This window comes from Ostrea edulis, chromosome 1 (genome assembly GCF_947568905.1).
Source record: "Ostrea edulis chromosome 1, xbOstEdul1.1, whole genome shotgun sequence".
Taxonomy (NCBI): Eukaryota; Metazoa; Mollusca; class Bivalvia; order Ostreida; family Ostreidae; genus Ostrea; species Ostrea edulis.
Genome location: NC_079164.1, coordinates 84,718,168 through 84,734,322, shown reverse-complemented (window position 1 = coordinate 84,734,322; position 16,155 = coordinate 84,718,168). Strand labels below are relative to the sequence as shown.

At 33.9% G+C, this 16,155-nt stretch overlaps 2 protein-coding genes across 10 annotated transcripts in view; both read right to left on the bottom strand.

Moving 5' to 3' along the window:
- Positions 1-267: 267 nt before the first annotated feature.
- LOC125677833 (putative defense protein Hdd11-like) lies at positions 268-2,197 on the bottom strand. The gene is made up of 4 exons (XM_048915952.2): positions 1,237-2,197; positions 913-1,135; positions 749-822; positions 268-605 (listed from the first exon to the last, which is right to left on the bottom strand). Exons 1-4 carry the CDS (start codon positions 1,460-1,462, stop codon positions 283-285), a joined length of 846 nt encoding a protein of 281 aa, XP_048771909.2. The 5' UTR covers positions 1,463-2,197; the 3' UTR covers positions 268-282.
- A 494-nt stretch (positions 2,198-2,691) lies between these two features.
- LOC125677673 (ephrin type-B receptor 1-B-like) overlaps positions 2,692-16,155 on the bottom strand; it is a 55,963-nt gene continuing 42,499 nt past the window's right edge. For 3 of the 9 annotated variants that reach the window (XM_048915795.2, XM_048915809.2, XM_048915852.2), the window contains 11 exons: positions 13,865-13,982; positions 13,510-13,577; positions 12,534-12,575; positions 11,108-11,251; positions 10,741-10,926; positions 10,430-10,491; positions 8,185-8,283; positions 7,054-7,167; positions 5,942-6,136; positions 5,540-5,682; positions 2,692-5,062 (listed from right to left, as the gene is read on the bottom strand). In XM_048915795.2, coding sequence (XP_048771752.2) covers positions 4,762-5,062; positions 5,540-5,682; positions 5,942-6,136; positions 7,054-7,167; positions 8,185-8,283; positions 10,430-10,491; positions 10,741-10,926; positions 11,108-11,251; positions 12,534-12,575; positions 13,510-13,577; positions 13,865-13,982 — 1,472 coding nt within the window. In that variant the 3' untranslated portion in view covers positions 2,692-4,761. The remainder of the gene's footprint in view (positions 5,063-5,539; positions 5,683-5,941; positions 6,137-7,053; positions 7,168-8,184; positions 8,284-10,429; positions 10,492-10,740; positions 10,927-11,107; positions 11,252-12,533; positions 12,576-13,509; positions 13,578-13,864; positions 13,983-16,155) is intronic. The other 6 variants (XM_048915802.2, XM_056163775.1, XM_048915820.2 and 3 more) reach the window with 3 other exon arrangements.

Below are 16,155 nucleotides of genomic sequence, written 5' to 3'. Positions count from 1 at the left end.
ATACGCTGAGTATTTCGCTATATTAAGAAAACACCGAACTCATACAAAGTGGGTGTCATTACAAAAACACACACGAATGGTTACACAATGTGTTACAAGACGCGATAATTGTCAATTAAGACTTAATTTCAATCAGTAATGAGTATTTCGGAATATCAAGGGAGCACTGTAAGTAACCAATCTCAATCTCTCTCTCTCTCTCTCTTTTATTTCTACCATTATAGCAAAAATCCGTGGGGAAAAAAACAACACACACGAAACAACAAGTGATCTAATAAAATTTTATTGAAGGAAGGTATCTACTGTGTCTGTGTAATTTAGGTTTCCACGAAGGAAATTCGCAATCGCTCTCTCCATACTTTGTGACTGATCTTGCTCGGAGTGATTCTCCTTAAGCGGTCTCTCGGCCATTGTATATGGTAAAGAGGTGAGTATTTCTTTAGAGGCCATTACATTTTCTTTGTTCATTACGCCATCGAAGCCCATAGAAAATCTGGAACGGATGTTGCTCTTTAGTTGCTCTGCTCCACGGTTCGTGGTTTTTGCAGTTTGAACAACACTCTTCAGCCACTTTCTTGATAAATCCGAGCTGCTTTTTGTAGAATCTATGAAAATATGCAAGGAAGCATGCCTACACTTTTAAATCTTCCAGTGATTAAACAATTAAACTCACACAATGTACATGTATATGGTTTGAGTTGGTCGTGTGCTGTACATAGTTACTAGTTATTTATCATTGGATACTAACTTGATGGCGTCACTGAAACTGATGAGGATGTTACATTCACCCAGTAAACCCGGTATGATTGCAGTACTGTTGCACTAAAATGATACAAAGAAATACCATCGGTATGTTTATAGAAATATCAACCTTCTGCTTTTTCAGCGTACGTTATTTTCTAAAGTCATTACCTGAACCGATAATTGGCAGTGATATTTGGCACTCGGAAAAACAATGTGATGTCTCGCTTTGGAGAAGATGAAGTATGTGTCACCATCCTTTGTTTCCTGGAACATTGGACCCGTTTCGCTTCATTGGATGGCAGAAATTCTCCACCCGAAAAAAGCCCCTTGGTTTCCGTCATAGCTTCTACTAGAAAGCCTTTAATATTTTTCAGCTTGGAGTTCACTATAACTGAAAAAGACGAGAGATAATGAAAAATATATGTTCATGTTAGAGCACTCAAATGAATTTGATCCCCCACCACCACCACAAAAAGGGGGGAAATGACACACCTTCGATGACGTCATCTCCTATTGCCATGCTAACATTCGTTGCTATGGAGACAGGGGGGTTATCAATTTGTGGTTGAATTATTTTCCCATCAGACTGATGAAGGGGCTGACGTTGCTCACAAACTGACGTCATAGGCGGCGCACCTGAACCGAATGCGTCTACCATTTTAGCACACAGAATCACAAACCAAAAGGATAAAAATACGACATGATATCTTCCTACCATTATCGTCAGTACAAAATGTAACCTGTTGATAAGTCTTGAAGCCTTGGGGTATATGTGTTACGCTGTGCTCGTAAACATGGTGAAATGATTCATACCGAGGTATGAACATCAATACTGACGAGTTAGATAAAGCGTCTAATCATCAATCCTCAGGATTGTCCGCCCGCTACGCGTCATCATCAAACTCACAAAACCTTGTTTCTCAAAACGTAAAAGTTATCCAAATATGTATTTCTACCATGCAGGATTATCAAATCACGTGTTTTTACTGATGCACTATAGTCATGCACAGTTCGTTCCTGTATTGAACTATTCTTAATTTTGCGGGATTCTTTTCTCTCGAAAGTTCTTATAATTGTACCAAAGTAGTATTTCATGTATAACAAGATGTGTTTGTGAAACACAAATACCCCCGATTCCGAAGATGGCCGAGGTCACAAGGACAAATATCTTGGTACCAGTAAAAAGATCTTGTCACAAGAAATGCTCATGTGTATTATGAAAGCTGTAATATTTACCATTTAGAAGTTATGACCAATGTCAAATCTTTTAAAAGTAGGTCAAATGCCAAGGTCAAAAAGTTTAGTACCCATGGAAAGGTCTTGTCACAAGGAATACTCATGTGAAATATCAAAGTTCTCTCTCTCTATATATATATAAAATGTCAAACCGAATACCATCGTCGGAAACCCACGGTCGTTCGCTCTACGTTTACCTGTGAACGGAGAGCGAACGGCCGTGGGTTTCCGACGGTGACCGAATACTTCTGCCGTTATGTTTTTTGGTCAAGAAAAGTGAGGGGAGGAGGTTCTAAATCCGCCACCGATATTATGATTGTTCATCATATCAAATGTCGACAGATAGATGTGCACACAAGAAAATATCAACATGTACTAAATATACCAACGTACCAGGCACGTACGGGGGTGTCCCTTTTCATGACATCGTTTTCCCGCTACTTTTACATGCAAAGATTGTAATATCCACACGAAAAGTATGATAACGGGTTTATCCCCTCCCCCCTTTATTATATAGTAGTAGTAAATGGAAAAATTGCAAGTTTGAACACCCTCCTCCGAAAAAACAGTATGTGCCTGACGTGTGTACTAATCTAATCTTATATATATTTTCATTTTGGCAGTAACAAGAGATTAAGTGGCGCCTGCCATATAAATCAAATGCAACTGCCTTTCTAATAAAAAAGAAGAAAAAAAAAACCCAAACCAAAATCAGATTTTATACATATTTATTGTGATATCTTGTGTACTTCTGAACACCTAGCAGTCATGGAACCATATTGCTTTAAAACGACTGAATCGAGTGTAAGCAAGATAAATCATTCATGTATTCAAATTTTTTACTTTGTGGCTCTTCATCCTCAAAGTGTTTCTTACATTAGTACATATGAACAGAAAAAGAAGCTAGAAAAGATTAACACAGACTAAAAGAGGTAAAATTGTGGAGGATTCGTTACCAATATCAAATATACATGTATACACTAACTCGTAAATTCAGCACCAACTTCATTTCAGATATGATTTCATAGAAGCAATGATTTGCAAATGATGTTATCACTTGATACCCAACACATCTACAAAAATTACTACCAAACGGGTATTTCAAATTCTGAGCAAGTCTCCTTTTGCTGGACTTAAAACAATCCAATTTCCGCTTTATTGAATTTGTCATATACATTGGGATCAGGATTTCTAAAACTGAAATGAAACTGTAACAAGTAAGGATTTCTCTGAAACAAAGTAAATTGATAGCCACAAACTTTAAAAGGCAGTTTTTAAACATTCAAATTCGAAAAATATACAGAAGAAAGGTATACCTGGTGACTTCGCAACTAAAAAGAGACACAAACAAAAGGGGGTACACAAAAGACAATTCTATTGTACGAAAGCAACCACTCGTGTTGAGATTTGTCTCTTATTCAGCATCATCAAGTATAAACTTTGCGTATTTATATACAGCACTATAAGAATTTACAAATTATATACACTGTCAAAAATAATCAAATGATCTACAAGTAATGAACTACAGAGATTATTGTACAAAATGATGAGTGGGGTGGTGACAGTAAGCCATACACAGTATTCAGGTGACAATCATAATGAAAAATGAGGAATGGATCCACAGACACATATTTGGGGTCTGAAAAGATTTTAACTAATAGATCTGTGTAAAGAATTAGTGTGTATAAAAAAAAAAATCATCAATATCTGAATTCATATATACTTAGTATAATCTTTATGATGTTGATATGTGCCATTAGCTTACACTTGTCTAAGATGTATAATCACTTCTGGAGGAAAAACAACTCAATACTATTTGAAAAAAATCACGTATGCAACAGGTAAACATGGCATGCAAAATTTTCTCTGTGAATAAATCATGTTGGCAGAAGTGGGAATATCTTTTCAATGGAATGGTTCAAATGTTGCATAGAAACCAAACATAAAATATCTTGACGTCTACTAAGCACCTTAAAAGAATAAAATGAACACCCACTAAAATGTACTAATGTCTTCACAGAATGAAAAAAACAAAACAAAACACTTTCACAAGTACTTTAAAAAAACATGTCATATCAACTTTTACATGGAAATTTTGAAGTAAAAATGAGAAAGTTTTAAAAAGTACACATATCAAATAATGAGACATATGTTGTAATTCTCAGTGTTTCAAAATTAAGACATATAATGATATAAATACTGATACACAGTTTTTTGACTTAAATAATAGTGAAACACTTTCCAGTTACACTGGTACCTTACACATACAAGCAAACACACACAGTTCAAACTGTCCAATGACAGTTTCAATTTTTTTTGCTAGTAAGACAGCCAATTACATTGCATACTGTCGTAGCGTGATAAAAAAAAAATTGTCAACTAGCAAAATAATCTCTAGCACGTACTCACTAGTAAACCTAAAACAACCTCGAACGTTTCTACAACCACTTGTTTAAATCATTCATACTGGCAAACACACATCATCATCCTTAGGACGATAGTTATATAGTCATTATGCAAAATGTGACAAAACTGGCGATCTTTTTGCTGTATAGGATGGACAACTTGTACAGGTATCGGACCTTGGATTCCCGATTTGTTGCAGTATTTTGATACACGAGCATCGGACCTTTGGACTTCCCATTTGTTGTAGTATTTTTTGATTGAACTTACAGGACAATTTCTAACCTGGGTCAGAAAAAAAATTGCACAAGATCTCATCATCACAACTTAAGAATATTGGTAGTATCAAGCACACAAGGAGAGCGACCAAACACAGGACTATACAAGGAATCCTTCCGAAACTTGATGGAATTGTCCGAATCGTTGTGTACGCAGAGTTTGGATACTGTTCATGATTTTCTTTTGATGTCCTATTAATGTGACCCCCACTCTCTGTTCTAGTTCATGTTGAGTAATTTTCAACACTTGGTCCATTGTCCTATAACCACAGTTCAGAAAATTGTCAATGTATTTCTCCATTTTGATGGATATAAGCCAGCCTTCAACATTTGTAAAATTGGAGACTTCCCCTTGGCGATTCATGGGTAATGTACGATTTGTGTCCATCAGAAATTCTGGTCTGTAAAGGAAAAAATTACAAACAATCAGTGTCCCTTTTCAAAACGTTTCTAGTAAAAGAAAAAATGTTTTTCACTAAAGCGTTATTGAATATCATTTCCAATCTTTGATATCAAAATAAAACCTTTTGGATCATAGTAGTATTTTTTGGATTGTGAATTATGCTCATATTCTTTGTCATCTTGTCAAAATCTAGTACTTTTAATAAAGAATTTTTCAATATTGAAAGTCCTGTACTTCAACAAATTCCATTTAAGAAATGCCTGGAATTTTATTAATGGATAAAGTTTCTATTTTATATAATCCTAAATATTGGGAAAACACTGACTTTTATTTATATGGGAAATTAAGAGGCCAATTTATAAATAAAATAAACTCCTTAATAAGTTATATCAATTTCAGCCAGTATTTCAAGATGTCATGGAGTACTTGTGATGGGAGTACATGTACTAGTTTTCCTGGCAGAATTCATACATACCTAGGCTTTGCAATCTTCCTTAACATTTCTGGAGCTCTGATAAATTTATCCAGACTTTTCACAATGATGTCAAACTTTGGTCGATTTCCTCTCTCTTTCTGCCAACAGTCTAACATCAGCTGATGAATAGCTTCTGGACAGTCCTATCAAATCCAAGATAACACAATCAGTTGTATTAATCTATTTTATGCTGACCACTCTTAACCAATAATGGCAATTTACTGAACATGAATTTCACATTCAGGTCCTATATTGGAATTGGCTTGAGAGAAACCTGGCAAAATCTCCCAACTTTTCAACAACAAAAATAATGAAAAAATAAAAGCATCACCAATACATTTATTAAGGGGTGGAAATTTTAAATCATTTCCTTAATATAAATAAATATGCCTTTTTTCTCACCATAGGTGGGGGAAGTCTGTATCCACGATCCACAGCTCGGATGACGTCTTGATTGGACCAGTTCCAATATGGCCTCTCACCATAAGAAACCACCTCCCACATCACAACCCCATAACTCCAAACGTCACTGGCTGATGTAAACTTACGGAAGGCAATGGCTTCCGGGGCTGTCCACCTTACTGGAATTTTTCCTCCCTGTGTTCAAGTACAAATGATGCTTAACAAGATGTGTTTGTGAAACACAAATGCCCCGATAATGGCCAATTCCGAAGATGGCCAAGGTGAAAAGGGCAAATATCTTGGTACCAGTAGAAAGATCTTGTCAAAAGAAATGCTCATGTACAATATGAAAGCTCTAATATTTACCATTTAGAAGTTATGACCAATGTAAAAAAAAAAAATTAAAAGTAGGTCAAATGTCAAGGTCAAAAGGTTCAATACCAACGGAAAGGTCTTGTAACAAGGAATACTCATGTGAAATATCAAAGCTCTATCTCTTACTGTTCAAAAGTTATTAGCAAGGTTAAAGTTTTCAAAAAGTAGGTCAAATTCCAAGGTCAAGGTCACAGGGTCAAAAATGTTGGTACCCATGAAAAGGTCTTGTCACAAGGAATACTCATGTGAAATATCAAAGCTCTATCACTTACTGTTCAAATGACAGAATGACAGAATTACAGACAGGACAAAAACAATATGCCCCCCAATCTTCGATCTCGGGGGCATAAAAAAGCAAAATCTTTAACAATGTGTTTGTGCTCACAGCGACTGATTTGTTCTTGGATCAAACACAAATTCACATTTGACTTTTTTTTTATACTTAACATCATACTCATGTAGTCTGTTTTAATTCAGGATATATGTATACTTAAATACACAACTAAAACTCCAATTATTTCGTACAATTATCAAAAACAAATTCTGCATACAAAACCGACTGATCAACTTGTTAAGTCATAAGGCACTCCAAATAAAACCTCTATATCATCCAAAACTGGTTCAATATGCTGCTTTTGCAGACTAGTGCATTATCTAAATCTGGTTTAACCTTTAAAGAAAAACAAAATGAAATGTACTTGATACAGGAATGCATTAATATGTTGGTGATTTTGTACCTTTGTTGTGTAAGCGCCATCAGTTGTGTCTATGTCAATTTCCCTGGACAATCCAAAGTCTGCCACTTTACAAACCAGATTCCCATTAATCAGTATATTCCGGGCAGCTAAGTCCTGAAACAATCACAAGAGGGTTTACATAATAAGCTATGCATTCCAAGTTTGCAATGCAGTTTAAATAAGAACATTATCGTACAAGTGATATGTTGTTTGAAAGCCACAACTTCATTGTTACGACTGAACAAGCAATGACTTCTGAAAGAGGCATTAACTGATAAAGTCATGTTTCCTAATTCTTACTGACTAAAAACAGCTTTATATTATATGGCACCAATGACATATCAAAATTTAAACATCCTGTAGCTGTTTCTTCAAATTTTGACATAATTTTTTTTTAGTTTATATAGAAACAATGAGTAAAACATTTCTGTATGTGGATAGAAAATATATTATCCAGAAATTTTACATAATACACACAAATTCAATGAAAGCTCATATTTTTCAACTGAGAAAATCATTTGTCCTCATTTCAAACATATTCCAGCATTTTAACCAGATTTCAGAATTTGAAAGTTTTTGCTTTAATTCCATTGACAGCTTACCCTTTTACTGTTTTATCCTTCAATTGAGTACCAGTACATTAAAACAAAAGTATGAGAGCTAGGATCTATATGACCTTTATGACCACCATGTGATATCCAGATATGAAAAACACTATGCTACTCAGAGTCTTACAAAAATGGCAATTTTTAATTTCTATTAATGAACTTTGAAAATTATTTATCATTAAAATTTCCTAAGGAGAAAAATTTCCTTAAGCTAATAAACCTGAACCTGTAAACTTGAGCACTTGATATTACTGTAGATCACTTTCAGTTCACGAGATCTTCTTTTCACGTGGATGCAATAATGCATTTATTCACGACACTCGAATCATCATTTAATGCCCAAGTCTTTAACATGTAACAGTTTATTCGAAAGAACTAAATTTTCGTAAATGGCTATTCTCACAAAATGACACGTAAATAAAGTTCTCATGAATAAAACGTGATTTACAGTACATCCGGAGGAGGGAAAAGTCTTATTTAATGTCAAATGGAGAAACTAGGTAGTGGAAAATAAATTTCTTACTCTGTGTATGTATCCCATGTTAGAGAGATATCTCATCCCTGATGCAATTCCTCTCATCATTCCTACCAGCTGTATAATTGTGAATTTCCCATCGTTATTCTGAAAAATATTGGAAATCATAAATTACTACATGGAGAGTTGAAACAAACACACCGACTTGTTGACTGTCAAATTCAGGTGATTTGTGAAGTAATCAGAATTAGTATTATGGAAATTGAAGGTTGACTTGTCTGGTAACAAGCATGTAGCTTGTCATAAATGATGACATTTATACAATATCTCACTGGGCCATGTAGAGGAATTACGGACATTGGGTGTTTTATTTATACTCTTAAAGATGCCAATGTGGTCGTAAGGGTGGATTATACCAACAATACAGCGTCTGGAAAATCCATCAGCTTGGGAATTATAACAATGGAATGTACGTCCTTTGTCAGATAAGATGGGAGACAATAAATTAGACTTAGACTGAAGACTCCCTTGATGAAAATCAGCTTACTGAGGCTCCAGAGTTGGTTTTTGCAATGAGGAAATAACATGGGCAGACATGCATAAAAACTGCCCACATAACAAGATTCTGAATTCCTTTCAGTCCATCACTCATTTTCTCCCCCTTCTGTAATCCCCATGTCCTTCATCACAACATAATTGATAATTTGTCCATATAGAATGTCTTTTTCTCTGTTCTGCATTGACTTAGATACTTTTGTCTGCATTAAGGTTTTTGGTGTGAGTATAAATTACTAGTTTTCCCTTATATGGGTGAGAAGATTAATGGATGTTTGATGGTGTTTGCAAGAACTGACAACAAATGTCATGAAAAATGACTTAGAGGGGACAGAGCAGCCCTGATTGCATTCAAGCCACTCATCAAAACCCAGTCAACTTCCCGTCTTTCCAACGAACTCTTCCTCTACTCATTTATTTTCCTTAAAGCATAACACACAAACATTCAATAAAAGTCTTAAATTACAATTGTGATTTCAAATTAATCTGGTTTTGTCATTCAATAGAAAATCTACTTAGATCTTTCATTTCTTTTCTCTTTTCTGTCCCAAATTTGAATACCAAATAAGTAATTCAGTATAGGTTTGTCCAGACTTTGCTTACATAGGAAATTATTTTCACTTATCACTATCAAGCTCTAAAGGACTCCCTTTTTATACCAGATATGTAGTATTACATAATCATTCTTTTTTCCTTCCTTTCTTTCTTTTTTATTCATTCGTTCAATTAAAAATACTGACCTCATTCATTCACACAATATTTTATTCAATCTCATTTCCTTTATTTGAAGTTGTAGCATAACGACCCACTGATTAACAGAAAGCTCAAAAAATTGTTTTTTACCAATTAATTTCCTGCAACATAATTTTCCGTATTTAAACCAAGTAGTTACCACCATGGAAAATAGCAGGAGAGCTCTTACGTCTCTAAAAGAAACCTAATAACTGCAAACTTAAAGGGGAAAAGAAAATTTAAAGACAAATGGGTCTTGAAATATGCAAGAACTTCCGTAGATTATTTCCCAAATTGGTGATTATTTTCCCCCTGCAGCAGATTTGTCAAGTAGTGCCTGCTAGTGCGGCACTGTCACTGAGCCAGACAAAAAAGATGAGTGCTATATTTGACAAACCCTGCAGCCTAGGACCAGGTGTTGATGGTTAGAAGGGACTAATTGATATTTATGTCCCTTTGTTTCCAAGTTCTTCATCTGAAATGTTGGCCCCCTAACACTGCTATTGGATGTTCATCTGCACCATCCGGATTACCAGCCAAACTTGATTAATTATTCTAAAGCATTACAGGACTGGACCATAGAATGAGTTATTACACTTCTTAGTTAATCAGAAGGAATTTTATGAGTCCTTTTATTTGGATGTGCCAAGATATTTTATGACAAGACTAGAATATCAACTAACATTAACTCATCAATAAGAATATTTTTCTTGATTACTTCAGGAAATCTATGGCACATCAGGGTGGAAAAAAGAGAAGGCCAATTTCCATCTCCCCGTCATCTGTCTGGGTAAACAATCATCCCCCCATAAAAGAAGGAGGCCAGTAATTGAATAATATTGCATTACCATGATGCCTACTTTCACTCTTGCAGTGTTAGATTAATTTCAATCATCATCAACATTAGCAAAGCAGTTTAAGAACAAAAAAAAGCATTAAATCTGAAAAACATGCTGCAATATTGAAAACGATTTTATAATTTTTTGAATGGGCAAGATTAACTTACTCGTAAAAATGTGTCGAGCGACCCATTTTCCATATATTCTGTGACAATCATAATAGGATGGCCTGCAAAATGAATCATAATATCAAATACTCTATCCAAAGAAAAGCCATTTTTTATCTGTATATATTGAAAATTCACAATAGAACAGATCTGATACCAACAGAAATTAATACAATAACTAGTCTCAGTGATGACCAGAATTTGCAATAAGAAAAAACTGACAGTGAACAAACTCCACGAATTCTCTTCATGACATTTCAAAAGAAAGAAAAAAATTGATTAAGAGATGGTGACAAAAATCTCAGAATTACTTTTTGTGACAACTCCTTCCAGAAATATAACATTTTGGTCATCAAACTGTCCCATTATGCTGGCTTCCGTCAGGAAATCTAAACGGTTTTTGTCTGTTGCGCCAGGCTTCAGCGTCTTTATAGCTACTGACATTTCAGGTTTTACTGGATTGCGTAGTTTTCCTTTGCAGACGTCACCAAACTCTCCTAATATATATATATATTTGGAAACAGAATGATTAAAACTAAGATATATTTGCTTGCAAATATTCCTTACATTGCAATGAAAATTTGGAATAGTATCATGAAAGGTTCGAAAAGTAGTATAAATGAAACTATGGGGAAAAAAAAAAATGAATTTTGACTGGAAAAATTTATGGTCACTGACCTCCTCCAATGACTGATTCAATGGTGATGTGAGATGCATCAATTTCTCGTGTGAACTCTCGAACTGCTTGATTTGGGTCTTCATAAGTATGGGGATCAACATAAGACTTCACACAGTCAGCCGGTGGAAAGAGTGGCATAGTCACTGTAACATATTGAGTCAGTGCAGTAAAACAAGGAGGGAAAAAAAACCAACCCATGACTCGTTTCATAAAAAAATATACTTTTCTTGTATCATATTTAAATGTATTTCTGTTAAAAGAAAAAATATGCATGAAGAATCAATTTGACAGATGTGGTCATATCAGTAGTTTGGGACGAAGAACAAATCTAACAATGCATACTATCTAAAAAACAAAGCTGGATTTGCATCGTTCAATTAAGAAAAGGGAGGGACCAGTCATCTTTGATTACAACAATTGTTTGAACAACTGGTAAGGAATGTGAAGTGTCACAATATCTGAATTAGTTCTCGTTGTGTCATTTGCATGTCAATGGATAATCTTCCATTAATGCAATTAGATTATTTTATATTGAGCCAATCATGTTTTACAGACCAGCCCATTGAAAGCAAGTTTTGCAAGCACCTTATAATTTTCACATCAAAAATGAATTTTCTGGAGAAAAAATAGCACCATTATTGATTGAAAATGTAAATTTAAAAGAATCTGCCACAACGTACAACTCTAGAGCTCCCCCCAATCCTCCAGTTTTATGGCTATCAGTGAAATGAAAAAACAAGAGTATTATTAGCATTTTCTGCTTTCATCTTATCTTTTAAATTGAAGCATTAAATCTCACTGCTTGTTTCACAAGCACTTTGATACACCAAGATTTTGGTTACATAACAATTCCAAGTTTGAAGTCCCTTCCTTGTTTGTATGTGATAGTATATATTAATTATCAACTGATAAACCCCACCTCTTTTATCAATACCCTCTGAAGATCATTTTACCAATTCTTTCTGTTTACAAATCCAATCATTTTCTGTCTATCAAATGAAACTGTTTTTCAATTACCCCAGAAATTAAAAACGTCACTTATGACAATAACAGAAAATAGGTGCTAAAGTTCATTGATGTGAAAATTTTAGTGATATCAAGAAAAAAAGAATTTCACAGGAAAAGTGCTGTTGAAGATAGGCAAGCGAACACAGGCTAATATAGTGCAGTGCTCTGTCAGGTCTATTGCAAGTGCACCTAATAGCAACAAAGGATTAGAAAAGTCTTACAGTGACAGATGACACACATATACATCAATATTAGTGTCTGAGCTAAGAATGAAAACTGTGTGGAGATGTACAGAATTAAAAAGAGATCATTAAGAAAAGGGTGTTCAATACCAAATGTTCTTCCCCAAGTGTGGCCTTCATTAGAGCCTATAACACTAAGTCTAACTACGGTATTACAAGTTTACACACTACTTACATCCACCATTCATATGGGGCTCCAATTGGGGACAATGGAGAACTACAGGAATAAAAATTAATGAGTAAAGCAGTAAAATCAAAAACATAATCAAGCATAAGCCAAGAATTGAGATTTCAATGGCCAATACATTTTTTCTTGGAAATAACACAATGGCAAATTCATGAATTCTTTCTTTCTTTTTTTTTTTTTTTTGTTAACTTTTTGCTCAAGTTTGTTTAAAAAAGTGCTGGTTTTCATCTGCTAGCTTTCTTCAGTTTTCCAACTATAAAATAAACATTTCTTATCGTTCCACAAGCATGTAGATATTCATGCACAAACGTACATCATTAAGAGTCAGCCATGCGTTAGTCAGTTGCAGATTGATGTACTTTTTAACTTTAATGCAATATCTATCTTCTATCTACACCCTTCACCATTCCTTATAATTGTTCACAAAAAATGTTAAACATGACTGAAAAGTCCTACTTCAATTCTAAATTCGTAAAATTGAAAGATAACAAAATGCATACATGCTCACTAATTTTTTAAAGATCAAGTTCAACAATATCTACTCAGACACATAGAAAAACAGGCAGACAAACAGAAAAACAGACAAAAAAGCACTCGACAAATTTTTCTTTTGACAAAGGGATTCAACTTTACCAAATATAATTACAATATATCATGCAATAATATGCAGATCTGTGCATAGGAAAATATTGCAAGAACAATGTTAGTATTAAAGGGTTGCTTTAATATGCTAGCTTGCTATACTTGTCTCGTGTATAAAAAAAACTTCAAATTTGGGAGATGCAAATTCACATTCCTTACCAAATGCAATCAAAATGCCTAGAGTGACACAGAGTTAATCAAGTCTCAAAACAACACACACAAACACACACAGTTGATAGCAACCGATCAACTGATCTCTATATTCTGTCACTAGCTCTTACTACGCCTATAATTCTGATTAGTACGTGCAAAACGTGCATACCCTCACCGGGATTGTATGGTGGGTCGTACTCTCCGCCGCCTTTGTCATTTTGACATTCACGTTGATTTCTGTAACAAAACAAATTCTCATATGAATGACGAGTCTGACTTTTTATCCACTCTGCATCTATCTCAGCACTGTGCAAAGTCTCTAATGCAATCATAACTAGTTCCCATCTTTCCCCCATCAATGACATCCACACGGCTATGTCATTAATTTCATATGCTTAATTTATCAATCATAATTTAATAAATTTCTTCAATAATTTGCCGGCAACTTATTTCATCAAAGCCTTCATTTGCTGTGAATTACATGCTACAAATTCCACGATCTTATTTTGTGTTCTCAGACTTGCCTCTTGATGAGAATGACAATCATCCCTGTTGCTATGACCATACAGACGACAACTGCCAGGGCTGCCGCGATGATAATTCCAACAGACATCTTCTGGGGTGGATCTATCTCTTCTTTTCCTGTTCAAACAATAAAACTAGTAAAATATCCTATACTCATCTTTCAACATCATTTAATTATCAAATTACATCAACAATATAAAACTGTATGTTTGGTGTCTCAATACTCAAACTATATTAGTAGACAATTATGCATTGAGGCTGTGTGGTTTTCTATAAATGTTTCAAAGTCAAGCAAAAGTCATACATTCCATAACTGTGAACTGTCGTAACCTGCTTCATCTAAACGTTTGTAGGAGTGCATGTTTGGAGTAACTTTATATTTGTTCCATAGACTTATTTATCAAGTTTACATATGTGATAAAACAAAAATTTGTTCCTCCAAAGTTTAAAAAAACTAATCACAAATATTCAGCATTTTATCTAGATTTTGGTAAAATTGAGAAATTGTCCTAATTGATGTTTTATACTCACAATAGTTTTAAATAAATGAAACTGTATTGACACAATCTGTTTTATGAAATAAAGGACAATTTATTCTTTCTTAAAAGTTTCAAAATTTAGAGTTTTAAGGGAGCTAGCCCATAAAGGCTGTTATTGTACAAAGTCCTTTATCCACACTAAAACTGAACAAAGATTAACATGGATTTCATGCTGGAAAAATGCAGGTCAAGAATAAACTGTGGGTGAAGATTTTATTTTCTAAAGAATTTACGAATCAATATTTTTGTTACATAAATTTCCATTATAAAAAAGAAGAGAAAAGTAATTTCCTAATAGACATTTAAAGTAATTTGCTGAATCAGAGCTTGTGAATAAGCATGCCCCTGGTTAGATAAAGAATTCTAAATGCCACAAGTTTGCACCACTTTGAAATCATAATTAGGAAACCTTTTTTTCAGAATCATTTAATCAACTCCCTTACTGAATCTTTATGAAATCAGAACTTTGCATAAAAATTATCCATCAATCGATTGGCAAATAGATAGAAGCAGAGAAAATTCATTCTAATGTTGCAAGAATGTGCAATATTCATTCTATCAAATATCATCAGAAATACAATTTTCTATATGAAAATAAAGATGTATCTATCTCAACGAATGAAATTAACTCTATCAATTTATATCATATATAATGATTTGCTTTGGGCAGTTTACGTAACCTTGTACTTTTAAACTCATTGTCTAATGAATGAATTTTACATGCTGATAATTTTTTCTCCTCATTTAAAGTAATATATATAGATGACGCTTTTGTATAAACTTCCACATTTTTGTCTGCAAATGTTTTCATTTTTTCAATTACACTGTTACAATACATGTACATTATAATTGTACACTGTTATAAATGTAAACAGATTTATCTACAGTGTATGTACTTAGATGCATAAGCGACTATCAAATTTATGTAAAACAAAATCTGTGAATGCATGTTTGTAACCAAATGTTAAGAAGAGACTATAGGTTATTATATTTACACATCTTATCATGATAAAAACACTAAACAACAATACTAAAATTACTGATTGTGATGTTATGATGGAACGACCGAGCATCGAGACTCCTTTAAAACACGTAACGAATACTATTATTCACCTAATCATAAAAGCCACTTATTTGTCATGATACTGTCACAATGAATGCAATATCTTATGTCTATCTCCAATGAAGGGTTTAACCCAATACTTGGGTTGTGATGATATAAATCCATGTATTAGATATACATATTTTAGAAGATTTAGTTCCAACTGATAAAATCCAATCATGGACAATATATATTTGCAATTTCCAAGTTATGCAAGAGTTGTTTCCCTTAGTTGAATTTTTAGGTGCGGCAAGACGCAAGACATTTCGTATAAAAGCGGTAAATGATGTTTATTGTGATATTCATATATTGCCTATAGAATGACCAAACAGCTATCATGCAACCCTCTGAACTGTATTCAAGTGTAAATTTAGAAAGTTCACGAGTACTGGAGACTGGAGGATAAAATAGCTCAGACAAACATCAACTTCATGGTCTTTCATTGTTAAAAAGTATCGATAGTGTCAAAGTGGACATGAATAACAATCACATAATTTAATAGACCAAATAAAACAATTTCTTCTTGATACGTACACTACAGGACAAAAATCATGTTTTCATAACTATCTTCCTCATCTAATATAACCAATATATACTGTATGTACAAACCCTGTTCCTACCCACTAATATAACCAATATATACTGTATG

What these genes read in the sequence shown, in the direction of transcription:
- LOC125677833 (XM_048915952.2), bottom strand. Translation starts at nt 1,462, where the DNA reads ATGGTAGGAAGATATCATGTCGTATTTTTATCCTTTTGGTTTGTGATT. An exon ending in AGGAGATGACGTCATCGAAG is followed by an intron (nt 1,136 to 1,236) that starts GTGTGTCATTTC and finishes CGTCTTTTTCAG; the next exon opens with TTATAGTGAACTCCAAGCTG. An exon ending in ACTGCCAATTATCGGTTCAG is followed by an intron (nt 823 to 912) that starts GTAATGACTTTA and finishes GTATCATTTTAG; the next exon opens with TGCAACAGTACTGCAATCAT.